Here is a 12546-nt window from a genome sequence, read left to right on the forward strand (position 1 = left end):
CTGGGAAAACACATCATAAAAGTTTAATGTATTTGTTGCAAAAATGCCTTTAAAGAGCTGTTTTATTATTGCCCCACCACAAGAATCCTGTCTTTATTACTGGTTCATGTCACTAATTCTCAGTTACAGTGACGAAAAAACATTTTTATCACTGGAAATGAGGAAATACGTACACATGCAAATCAAATTATCCTAAAGAAACTCGGTAGCACAAAAAAGCCCAAGAGAAACTTTTTTATTACAAATTATTTACTTACAAATGTTTTAGATTAGATTATACATTTCTCTGAAAATTATACCTAAAGTTCTGTTTATTAACAGGGTGGCCAAAGTTTACAGACAGCACACAGAAACAATCATGAATATATATCATGAGAAAATGACAAAAATCTGGAGCTGGTTCAGGAATAGAGACAGCAGAAACAGTACAATCTGTATAAACTTCGTACCAGTGAGGAATTCCTGAACTGCATTTTGGTTTTGAGAGATAGCTGCACTAACCCAGTCTTTCTTTTAGCTTCAAAAGTATTAAAGTATTAAATTGAAGGAATAAAATGTATTCTGTTTCTCACTGGGATTTATTGAGAGATTATATGAAAAGGGGAGGCAAAAAGGCCTGGATTCAAAATACCATTTTTTATTATTCCAGGAAGCAGCTAACATAGCTAACCGCAGAAAAATATTGCCTTTCTTTGGTTATTAAAGTTAAATCAACCATGAAAAAGTTTCCATTTAGAAGCTGCAACCAACTGCAATAACAAAGTGTTTCATTTTCTGCTCATATACATGTTTACAATAAAACATTCGGTAATTAATTGCTGACTAGAACATCTGCTCTTTTTCAGACATGTACATAACAAGGATATAATGCAAGACAGGTTTCAGTCCGGGTTTTCCAGATATTAATTTAGTATTTTTACTGAAGTGAGTTACGATTTCGCCCGGAATGCAAACCACTACAATAACTTCAATAGGATATTATTGTGTTGTATTACTGTATCACCCCTTAAAACCCTACAAGTGGACAATGAGACTATTATGGAAATGATACCAGGAATATATCTGAATATCAGCAAAATCACAACCAAACTGTGCAGTGTCTCCCAAAAAAATCTTCAAAAGGTGAATCGTAAATGAAAGTGATGTCACTTAAAATCTTTGGCTATACCTGTATTTCTGCCTCTAAAAGGCTAGCAGTGAGGGGTCCTGATTCAAGTCTGATCCCCCCAACTCCAGTGTCTGAGACAACTGGTGAGGCACTGGGGGTCCTTATAGTGAGCGAAGACAGTGATGGGGAGAAATTAGGTGTCATAGCTGAAGGGGTAAGTCCAGTGTTCCTGGCTAAGGGGGAATAAGCATATTTCCGGTAAGAGGGTCGTCTGACGATGCTTGGCACACGCCCTGGCTTTCGTGGAGGAACGGTCCTTATGCCCTGCTGTGCTACCCCTGTTATAAGAGGTGGTGGGTACATGAGACAACTCGATTCTGCTGCTAAGTCCTCACGGCCACCTTCAAGTTCCTCATCAGGGAGCATCCCAATATCAGTAAATACGGAGGCTAGAGTCTGGAAACGGGGTTCCCAGTCCAAAAGGTAGTCCCAGCAGTAGCTACCTTGCAACTCCTCGTCTAGAAACACCAGCGAGGAGAGAGAATCTGCAGAAGCCTGGGCTTCAGAAAGGGGGGCGAACCCTTTTATCCCCATGTTCTCCTTTAAATCTCTCATCCTGAGTATTCCAGGAAGTAGTCCCTCGCCGCCTCCTTCCTCTTTGAAGTGGTAGAGACTTTCTGTGCTGGCTATCCCTGAGACTAAACATTTATTGACTGATAAGATGTGCTCTGGTCCTACATCGATGGAACTGCAAGAGATATTATCTCCTAGTAAGGCAGAGTCTGGGATCTCTGTGGACTTCTGGGCAGATTCGTTTCTTTTACGGCAGGGGTATTCGTTGATCCACTTGATCTCCTGGTCCTCGGCTGTCTCGCCTTCCGCTGAACCTCGCCCGCTCGAGTCTGATGGATTATATGGCTTTGAGATGTCCATTTTAGTCACCATGATGCTTGGGCGTGTAATGTCATGCAAAGACATGGAACTTTGTGTTTGGTTATTATGTCTCGTGAGCGAGCTTGTGCCATGGCTCAAGTGCGTAGCAATGGCAGCAGCCTTTCTGATGGCTGCATCTTTGAGCTTACATCTGAGAACCAAGCTCACAAAAAGGATAAGCAGAAAGAGAAACATGATTAATGAAACAGTCAAACTGAGCATATGAGTATCCAGGGGGACTCCAGTTAGTGCTTCAGCTGAACTAGAGATATTGACAAAAACCAGGCAGGTTGTAGTCCTGGAGCCTAATCTAGGACTAGCTGCAGAAACAACCAGTTCTACCATGTCCTGGCTGCCTGCCCTATGATACACAGGACCAGAAACAAAGATAGCCCCAATTGTTCTGTTAATGGAGAAAAAAGGTGATGAATTCACAAGTGAGTACTCCACCACCCCGTCCACACCTCCATCATGGTCCATTGCCATCACGTAACCGACCGTATCACCAGGCTTGACGTTTTCTGGCAACAGAAAGTGATACTGCTTCTGGGTAAAGACCGGACTAAATTCATCCACTCCCTTGATATTTACTTGGACTCTCACTGTAGCAGCTTTGTCACCTTTATCTCTGGCTTCCACTATAAAACAGTACTCGCTTTCTCGTTCGTAGTCAAAGGTTTGTCTGGTGTGAATGTCGCCTGTCAGGGGATCGATGGCAAAGGCCTCCTTCCTCTCTGGGTTACCGCTGCCATAGTTCATGAAGCAGGAGGACATAACAGAGTAGGTGAGCTGCCCATAAGGGCCTAAGTCATTGTCAACAGCGTGAACAGAACATACATGGGTAAATGCAGGGAGGTTCTCCAGCACAGAACAGTTAACTGTAGGAAACATGAAATATGGGGTATTGTCATTCTCATCCAACACCGCGATGAAGACAATCGTAAATGCCACTTTATGGTTTTCAGATGATTTGCCACCATCTGATGCTCTGATGGTGAGGATGTATTTCGAGTCTTTTTCATAGTCGAGAGAGTTGTTGACTACTAAGAGGCCAGACTGAGGATCAAGCTTAAGGTGACCTTTACTGTTCCCAGAAATTATATCATACCGCACCAGGCCATTGGTTCCGAGGTCGGGATCGTGGGCACTGACCTGGACCAGTTTGGTACCTAACTGGCTGTTTTCACTTACTTGTGCATGGTACTCTGTGCTGGAAAACACAGGGACATTGTCATTGCAGTCTGTTACAGTCACCATGACGACGGTAGAGCTGTTCAGTGGAGGCATTCCTCGATCAGAAACGCTCACTGTTAATGCATAGCTCTCAGTAGTTTCACGGTCTAAAGCGTTGCAAAGAACAAGCTTTCCAACATTTTTAATCTGATTCTCAATCTGAACCATTTTTACTTCCAGACAGAATCTTTTCTCCTCATTTCCTCCGGTGATGGTATAGTCCAAATAGGTATTTTCAGGGCTCCAGTCTTGGTCCTCTGCAGAAAGAGTCAGCAGGGTAGTGTCTATAGGCGTGTCCTCCGGGACGGTGAGTGTGTATATGTCCTGGTAAAACGAAGGTTCGTGGTCGTTGGTGTCCAAAATCAGCACGTCTATGGAGGTAACGGTGGAGTGCATAGGATCTCCTCCATCTCTTGCTTCAACCAGAAGATGGATCAGGTTGCTGTTTGTGATGGCCTTTAAGGGCTTGTTAGTAAAAATAGACCCTGCAAAATAGAATATATTCCCATCAGTTAATGAGTTGCTTTAAAGGACCAGTTGATATTGTTGTATTGATAATGGTTCTAACATTCATGACTGTTACTAAAGGCAGTAACAGTCACAAACAGGACTATTAGCATATAATCATAGGCTTAAAATAAAGGCTAAATTAATATAAAGGCTTTATTCACATCTTTGTTTTTCAACAAGGGGAAATAATTTTTTTTTTTTTTTTACAATACATGCCAAATATTGCAAAACTCTTTAACTCTTTGGAAGTTTAGCCCATAGTTTAGTACTTTGGTTTTGGTTTGGCCTGCAGTCTTCCCAGCTATGACCATCTATGACAGAAATACATTGCTGCATCTAATAATAAGTTTTAATATATATACTGGCAAGCACGGGAACAAAGATAAAACTTCAGGTAGTCAGTAACATGATTCAAAATGTTGTGGATCCGAATGTCTGAAACCACATGTAAAAACATGACCAACAAATCTGGTAATAATCAGATATTTTGACAACCCTTAAAACAGAACATAGTAAAACAAGAACACTGAGAGCACAACTCCACCGAAGGCCAGGGGCTAAACTAAAACTTAGATGTTTTTATTACAACATGCTGACGTCAGCCTGCTTTCATTACAATATGACGACATCAGCCTGTTACGGTGTCTTTGTGACATCATAAGGCGTTACATTGAAAACCTAAAGAGTAAGTTGTACAGCTCCCTCCATGCCCTTTCATACGATATATTACTCAAAATGGTTACTTGAAATTATTTTTCCAAGGTCAACTTTGATCTTTGGCGCTAACAACAAAGGTCAAATGTTTAGCCAACCAAGGCAGTCATGCCACCCGAGGTCTAATATGAGGTTGTGGAATTTGAAGACGATCTATAAAAAAATGTGGGTAAAATAAAGTTTTACTGACTTTAGTGTGACCATGAGTTGGAGCTGTTTTTGGTATCTACCCCTCCTCCTCTCGGTAGGGAGAACAATAGAATATTTTTGTAAAGCAAGATTTGTTAGACGAAAAGTAATCAGAAGATCACTACATCAAGCCCGACGGACAGAAAACTTCATCACAGATATAGAAATGACTAAATCAAGTGTAATCTGTAAAGCACCCATAGTGATTTCTAAACAAACTGTTCTTCTCTCAGCTTATGGTAGCAACCGAAATGTGTATACAAGAAAACAAAGACTAGAGATAATGACTCTGCCATGGAAGAAAAATCCACAGTGCAACATGCTGGTGGGAACTTTCAAGGGGTTTTTTTTGGTTATTTTGGAGTTGGTCACTTTCCCTGAATGGACTTCATCTGACCCAGGAGGAGCAGCACAACACCAGATGCTTCATTTTTCTTTGTGAAGATGGATTAACAGACTCAATGCAGCAGAATAATGATCCCAATGCACACTGGATATTTCAAGAAGCACTCGGAGACTAAGAAAGGTGGACAATCCTGATATGAAAAGAAGCTCATATCAGGAAGTAAATAAATACATGGTTATATGCTCATTTAGACCAAAATATTCTTCACTGAATTCAAAGACCTGGCCTTCAGTTTAAGAAATATACAGTTGAAGGATTTGCTCCTCTTAAGATCAGTGTATTGTAACAATCTATCAATTTATTAAGGGTTAAATCAAAACTACCGTGGTCATTAGACACAGCATTGCAACATTATTTCCATGTGCTGACTGGAAGGGCAATTTTCTTGGTGAAATGCAACAAAGTGTCTGTTCATCTAATTTATTATTCCACTTCAGTGCCACTTAAGGTTTTCTACAGGACGATTGCATTCACTCTGAGGCTCTACTCTAACAGAGACACACCGTACCACAGAAAACACCATACTCGGCAACATTGCTGCAAATTTCCATTAGTGCATCTCACCACAAAACAGGGCAAATGCATTTCTCTGATATTAAATTTGGGGTTCAAACCTGGTAAAAGCCCATAAATTACTCTTAAGTGAAAGAGAACTGGCCAGAACTGAGGGGAGCTGGTTTGGTTTCAGCTATGTAGGATTTATCTTCTTTCTTGGGTTTAGGGATTCTTAAAAGGGAGATAATAACACAGGCACGGCTCATCCAAAGCACTCTATCTTGCTGACTTCTAATCGGCTTTTTTTCGCTCTTGTCCAAGAACCTCACTAGCACAAGACTTCAAAAATATATTTCCACATTGCTAAAATGCTACTGGCAGAAGAAAAAGTCCAAGTATCATTTCCTGCTGTATCCTGAGCTGCTCCCAGTCAGGTTTTCAGTGTGCCGTTGGTTAAGGCATGCATGACTTTAACTGTGCAAGTAAAGATACCTTCAATGTAGAGAGCAACTCCTAAATATAGAAATCATACCACTAGACAGTCATAACATTTGATATCAGTAGAGTATGAGTATAGAGTATAGTAACTCTGGTATACTTAGATACTGCATGTGCCATATACATGTGCGCAAAGAGTATAGAGTAATCGTTTGCTGTCAGTGTTCATACATCATGTATGGGAGCACTTTCCCTTTTCATGAGTTGCACCGTTCCTTACCATCCTCTGGCTGGATGTAAAAGCCTTGCAGGGGAGATGAAAGCAGTCTGTAGTTGATCTTGCCATTGAGTTCAGAATCTCTGTCGGTAGCTGACACGGACACGACAAACGTGTCTGCTGAGACCAGCTCTGATAACTCCACCTCCAAGAGAAAAACAAAGAGCAAATCACATCTGCAGAAAGTTTTCTGAATCTACTGAAAGTTTTTACTCTTTACATATTCCACCTCCTTTTCTAACTTTCATTCAATTAGGCCACGGGCTTTTAGGAAAATGATCCAATCCAAACTTTGATGAGTTATTATATATGTGGTGCTGGTATATGGTATATAAGGTGCTGTCCAGAAGAGCACAGGCCTCTGCTAGAGGGGGGAATATTTATTTTATATCTATATATCTATATATATGGGGGAATATTTTGAGTACCACATAATTAAGATTATGAATGCTTTCAACCATCTGACTGAAAAATCTTGTATCTGCACCTGGTAGGAGTCCTGGGTGAACGCTGGAGCGTTGTCATTGACATCGAGCACTTGAACTTTAACCTCTCCATTGGTCTGGTGAATTGAGTCAGATGCCCAGACCGTCAGAGTGTACTCTGTCTGCTCCTCATAGTCCAGGGCTCGAGTCAGGGTAATGACGCCAGTATACCGGTCGATAGCAAAGGGAATATTGGTGCTGCTGTTGTCTGAGAAGCTGTAGGTGATAGTCGAGCTCAGGTCAACGTCATTTGCAGTCACTTGGGTCACCATGTATCCTGCTGGCAGATCTAGGCAGAGAATAGCAGATTGTAGTTTAAACTACAATGAACTTGGATTTAAATCTTGTCCTACAAAAACTGTAAGTATTGATGTACTGAAGAGATTCTGCCATTCAAAGAAATGGAAGAGCAGTGCATTGACAGGAGTTAGGCTTACTCTCAGTTATAAGTACAGGATCCATGGGGGGAATGGCAGGGCTGTTGTCGTTGACATCTACCACTTGGACCCTAACGGTGGCGGTGCTGCTCAGTGGAGGATTCCCCCTGTCTACTGCCTGTAGAACCAGCCTGTAATATAGAAAGGTAGGAAACTGAGCTTTAGTCAAATTCTCAAATCCATTTTTCAGCTGAGCGGGCCTGTTGACTCAGAGTAAAACAGAGTTTCTTGGTTACACCCACAATCACAAAGATATAATCCTGTTTTATTGTAATGTGGAGGAGGAAAAGTTAGTCAAGTCTTATTCCATCCAAGGTATGGACATTGAGGCTGTGGACAGCTACAGGTACCTTGGTGTTCATCTGAACAATAGACTGGACTGGACTCATAACTCAGACGCCCTCTACAGGAAAGGGCAGAGCAGGCTGTACCTGCTGCGGAGACTCAGGTCGTTTGGAGTGGAGGGCCCACTCCTGAAGAAATTCTATGACTCTGTTGTGGCTTCTGCTATCTTTTATGGTGTGGTCTGCTGGGGCGGCAGCATCTCTGCTGGGGACAGGAAGAGACTGAACAGGGTGATCCGAAGGGCCAGCTCTGTTCTAGGATGCCCTCTGGACCCAGTGGAGGTGGTGAGTGACAGGAGAACGGCGGCTAAGCTGTCATCCCTGTTGGACAACGTCTCCCACCCCATGCAGCAGACTGTGACAGCACTGAGCAGCTCCTTCAGTGGGAGACTGCGGCACCCACGGTGTGGGACGGAGAGATTTCGCAGGTCTTTCCTCCCCACTGCTGTCAGACTCCATAATAAAGACTTTAACTGATCAAGCACACACATCCATACATATGCAATAATACTAAGTGCAATAATCCTTTCTGTCATCGTTGTATTTTTACTCAGTTGTATATAGTATTTGTATTTGTATTCTATTTTTATCTTATTGTATATTTATTTTATTCTACTGTATATAGTATATTATTTTATTCTATTCTGTACAGTTGTGTACTGTATTTATTCTTATTGTATTCTAATTTTTGCCTCATAACTTTTGCACTGTCCACTTCCTGCTGTGACAAAACAAATTTCCCACGTGTGGGACTAATAAAGGTTATCTTATCTTATTCCTTTCTGCCTTTCAAAGAAATGGAAGACCAGTGCAGTGAAGAGGGTTAGGCTTACTGTCAGTTGTAACTACAGGCTCCATGGGTGGCTTAATTCAGATTTATTACGTTGTCTTGGCCCCTTCTTGTAAAAGAGACAAATCAGTACTTTGTAAAAAAAAACCCAAAAAAACCCCAAACTGCTGCTACCTTGAATCCTGAAAATCTTCACCTGTAGTCATGGTAGAAAAAAGTACGCCCTCTTTCAGTTCTAACATTTTACAAATAAAAATAAAATAAAAATAATCTGGTCCTTAGCAGGTCTTAAGATCAGATAAATACAACCTCAGATGAGCAACAACACATTACACCATATCATTAGTTATTTATCAAAACTAAGCCAAACAGTGTGTGAAAAACCTCAGCACACTCCATCATTCAGTAGCTTGTAGCACCAACTTTGGCAGCAACAACCTGAACTAATCGTTTTTGTATGACTTTATCAGCCTCTCACATGGTAGTGGAGGAAATTTGGCTCATTCTGCAATGTTTTTTCAGCTTATTGAGGTTTGAGGTACTTTGTTTGTGCACAGCTCTCTTAAGGTCCTGCCACAGCATTTCTATCAGTATGAGGTCTGGACTTTCACTGAGTCACTGCAACGCCTTCATTCTTTTCCCTTTTGTTTTGTAGATTTGCTGCTGTGCTTGGGATCTATTTCCTGTTACATGACCCAATTTCAGACTTCACCTGTCAGGCACATGGCCTCATATTTGAGTCTAGATGACTTGGTATACGAGGTGCCCAGGTCCCAAATCACCACACACTTGACTATTGCTAATATGCTGTGTGTGGTTTTCACCTAACAAGACATTTGATCTTATCTGTCCAGCAGACATTGTTCCAGAAGTTTTGCAGCTCAGGAGGCAGAGTGGGTGCAATATGCCCCGTTTTGTGATTTATCTGATATTGTATTTATCCGAGCTTAAGACCTGCTAAGAACCAGATCATTTTTATTATATCCTGATACGTAAAAGCTTAGAAATGAAAGAAGGTGTATCTTCTTTTCACCAGGACTGTAGGAAGATTGTAAAATGCCACCAAAATAATTGCTGTACTACGCCAGTTAAAATGCTTTAACATTTACGAAGAAGTGAAGTAGAAGAAACATGCAACTGTAGCTGATTCCATTTTGGAAGTAGAATCAATTTTATGTGTGCAATAAAGTTTTACTTAATATTTTTTATTGAGCAGTTTGAGCATACTTGTATGATGGAGTGATCTCGCGGTCCAGTAAAACATTGGTCGCAAGGATTCCTCGTACAGAGTCCAAAATGAAAGCTCCATTAAGGTTACCAGAGAGAATGGAGTATTCAATCTGGCCGTTCATGCCGCTGTCAGCATCGGAGGCAAACACCTGTTCAAAATATGAGAAGCGGTCAGTATTAGAGGGATCACTGCATGCATCTCACATCAATGAGGGCGTTATTACCGAAAGTTTACCTGCATAATGTAGGTATTGTGCACTTGGCCCTCCCAGACAGCTGTCCTGTAGCTGCTGTGTTCAAACTGTGGTGCGTTGTCATTGATGTCCACCAGAGTGATGGAGACCCTGCAGTGAGCTGTCTGCAGCCCACTGTCAGCCAGCACCACCAGCTGGATGTGGGGGTTCACCTCAAAGTCCAGAGAGTAATCCTTCTGCACTCGGATTTCACCTACATAAGACGGTAACATGAAGGTAAAAGCTGCACTCAAAAGGAAGTACAGCTCAGTTAATATCAAGCCAATAAGGTTTATTTTTAAAAACACAAATCATAATCTTAATTGACATCTTACTTCACGCCCTTCTGTGAACAGGGCCTTTTCCTCTTTGGCCTCTTTTCACCAAATAATAGAAAAGTCATGGTAAAGTAGTGGAAAGAAAAACATAGCTTTCAATCTGACAACAAAGGCGTCGACAGAAGTACTTTTAGGTTCAAGTTTTTGTGGTGAACGTTCAGTCCAACATCAGTATGAGATTGTGTATTTGACTTGGTGTGTCTGCACGGTTACTTTATGTAGACGTGAGTCAAAAAAAGGAATTTGGGGGAAAATATGATAAAATCATACATGGTTTTGAAATACGTATGTATTAAAAAATGCAGAAGGACCAGAAAAGCTGATTTTTTTTTTGTTTTGAAAAGGGGTAATTTAGGGATAATACAAAAAACTAACAGAAAACCTAAATTGCGGGATTAGACGGTTTTATTGGTTAAAAAGTTGTATTTAGAAATTAACATTTTAATTACCAGTGTGACGGTTAATGGAGAAAACCTGGTTCTCGTTGCCGCTAAATATGGTGTATGTTATTCTTTGTCTGCTGCTGCTTTGGTCGTTGGCCTCCACCTTTGCAATCCAAGTGCCTTTAGAAAGAAAAAGACAAAAACAATGACTGAGCTGTTCAGTGGTATCGGTGAAAACAAGACAAACAGATACAACGTACCAGCTCTGCTGTTCTCCTTGACACTGGCGTTGTAGACTTTGCTTGTGAACTGCAGTCCTTCGTGTTCTCCCTTCAGATGGATAAAAACCAGGCAGGTAGAGGTCAGAGCAGGATGTCCTCTGTCTGAAACGACAACTTGCAGCTTCCTCCCAGAGAAACCCGCTCTCACTCGTCTTCTCAGCGAAATCTCTCCAGTCTCTGTGTTGATGTCAAACAGATTGTCCTCGTCTGATAACGCATAATGTATCGTCCCATTCTCACCCTGATCCCCATCTGCTGCTGTCACTGTGGTAACTATCTGGTTCGCCAGCGTCCTCATGGAAACCCACGCGTTGAAGGGAGTCTGCTCACAGACCGGCATGTTGTCGTTCACGTCCTCCACCTGTATGGTGACCGACGCCAAAGAGCTCAGCGGTCCCTGAGTGCATCCATCGGTAGCGACAGCTCTGAGGCTGTACTGAGCTCTGCTCTCTCGGTCCAGAGACCTGGTGGTGCGGATCGCTCCCGTGAAGGCGTCGATTAAAAAGGCCCCTTGGCTGTTATCATCTGTCAGGGAGTAGGTCACTTCCCCGTTAGACCCTTCGTCAGGATCCGACGCACTTACACGCAGGACTTCAGCTCCTGCGGGGAGGCCCTCGCTGATAGAGGCATGAAAGTTCTTGCGGGTAAAGGAAGGGATGTTATCGTTCTGGTCCAGCAGCACCAGATGGAGCTGGGTGAAGGAGCTGAGTGGGGTGGGGCCATAGTCACGGGCCTGGATAGTGAGTGTGTAATTCTGCATTTCCTCCCGGTCAAGGACCTGTGTGGTGCTAATGGCTCCGGTGTGACTGTTGATGGTGAACCGACCTCTGTAGTCCTCACCTGCAGACAATCAGAGATGACATCAGTGGAAAGGAAATAAAGGATAATTCCACTTTAACTTTGGCCACTCGACTCAACAATGCACTTTTGATGTCTTGAAAGCAAGCAGTCAGACATTCATCCATTTAGAATTTTGCTTGCTTCATTTATCTGAAGGTCAGACTAAATGTATGCTGCTAATGGTCTCTCCAAGCAGAAACATTATATGCACACAGCTCAATATTGAACCAAGAAGTTAGTAGATAAGCTGTGCTTGTCCCTTCACTACAGACAGTTTGTGCAAGTCTTTAACTGTTAAATAAATGATATGCTCTAAAATACTGGACTACCCACAAGTTACGCACCTACAAGAGCTGCTCAGACTGCATCAGCACTCAACTAACCTGCTCTGCAACTTTGCCTGAGCTGCCACTTTATGCGAGCCAATAATGGACTTGTTGCAAAGGTGGCATCATTACAGTAGTAGCCTTGAATTCACTGAATGACGGCATGAAGTACAGGTAAAACTTTCAAGTTGCTTGAAATACAAAACAAGGTCTGATCTTCTCACCAACTATGGAGTAGTGAATGGTGCCATTTTCTCCATGATCTGGGTCAGAGGCCTGGGCGGTGTGGATGACCCCAGGAGGAAGGTTTTCCGGGATGCTGATGCGGAAGGATGACTGCATGAACTCTGGGGGGTTGTCGTTGTCATCCAGCACAGAGCACATCACCGTCGTCGTGCTCGAAAGTGGCCGAGCGCTGCTGTCACGAGCCTGGACTGGAGATAGGAACAGAAAGGAAGGACACAGAGGCTTCCTCACCAGTTCTTTTTTAATTATTTACTAAAATATTCAAATGCTTGACACCCACAGGCTTTATAATAAGTACTGATGTTTTAAA

The 12546-nt window shown here is 42.2% G+C and overlaps 1 protein-coding gene across 2 annotated transcripts in view; it reads right to left on the reverse strand.

The window, feature by feature from the left end:
* Positions 1 to 219: 219 nt before the first annotated feature.
* The window catches only part of dchs2 (dachsous cadherin-related 2), a 30092-nt gene continuing 17765 nt past the window's right edge, over positions 220 to 12546 (reverse strand). For both annotated transcript variants that reach the window (XM_085276411.1, XM_085276412.1), the window contains exons 12-20: positions 12215 to 12424; positions 10804 to 11664; positions 10610 to 10723; positions 9825 to 10036; positions 9587 to 9738; positions 7226 to 7356; positions 6791 to 7077; positions 6307 to 6448; positions 220 to 3759 (exon numbers count right to left, since the gene is read on the reverse strand). In XM_085276411.1, the coding sequence (XP_085132537.1) occupies positions 1163 to 3759; positions 6307 to 6448; positions 6791 to 7077; positions 7226 to 7356; positions 9587 to 9738; positions 9825 to 10036; positions 10610 to 10723; positions 10804 to 11664; positions 12215 to 12424 (4706 nt within the window). In that variant the 3' untranslated portion in view covers positions 220 to 1162. The remainder of the gene's footprint in view (positions 3760 to 6306; positions 6449 to 6790; positions 7078 to 7225; positions 7357 to 9586; positions 9739 to 9824; positions 10037 to 10609; positions 10724 to 10803; positions 11665 to 12214; positions 12425 to 12546) is intronic.

This window comes from Mchenga conophoros, linkage group LG6 (genome assembly GCF_057382185.1).
Source record: "Mchenga conophoros isolate Kocher_MC1m ecotype Shallow Benthic linkage group LG6, M_conophoros_male_GT1.1, whole genome shotgun sequence".
NCBI classification, from domain to species: domain Eukaryota; kingdom Metazoa; phylum Chordata; class Actinopteri; order Cichliformes; family Cichlidae; genus Mchenga; species Mchenga conophoros.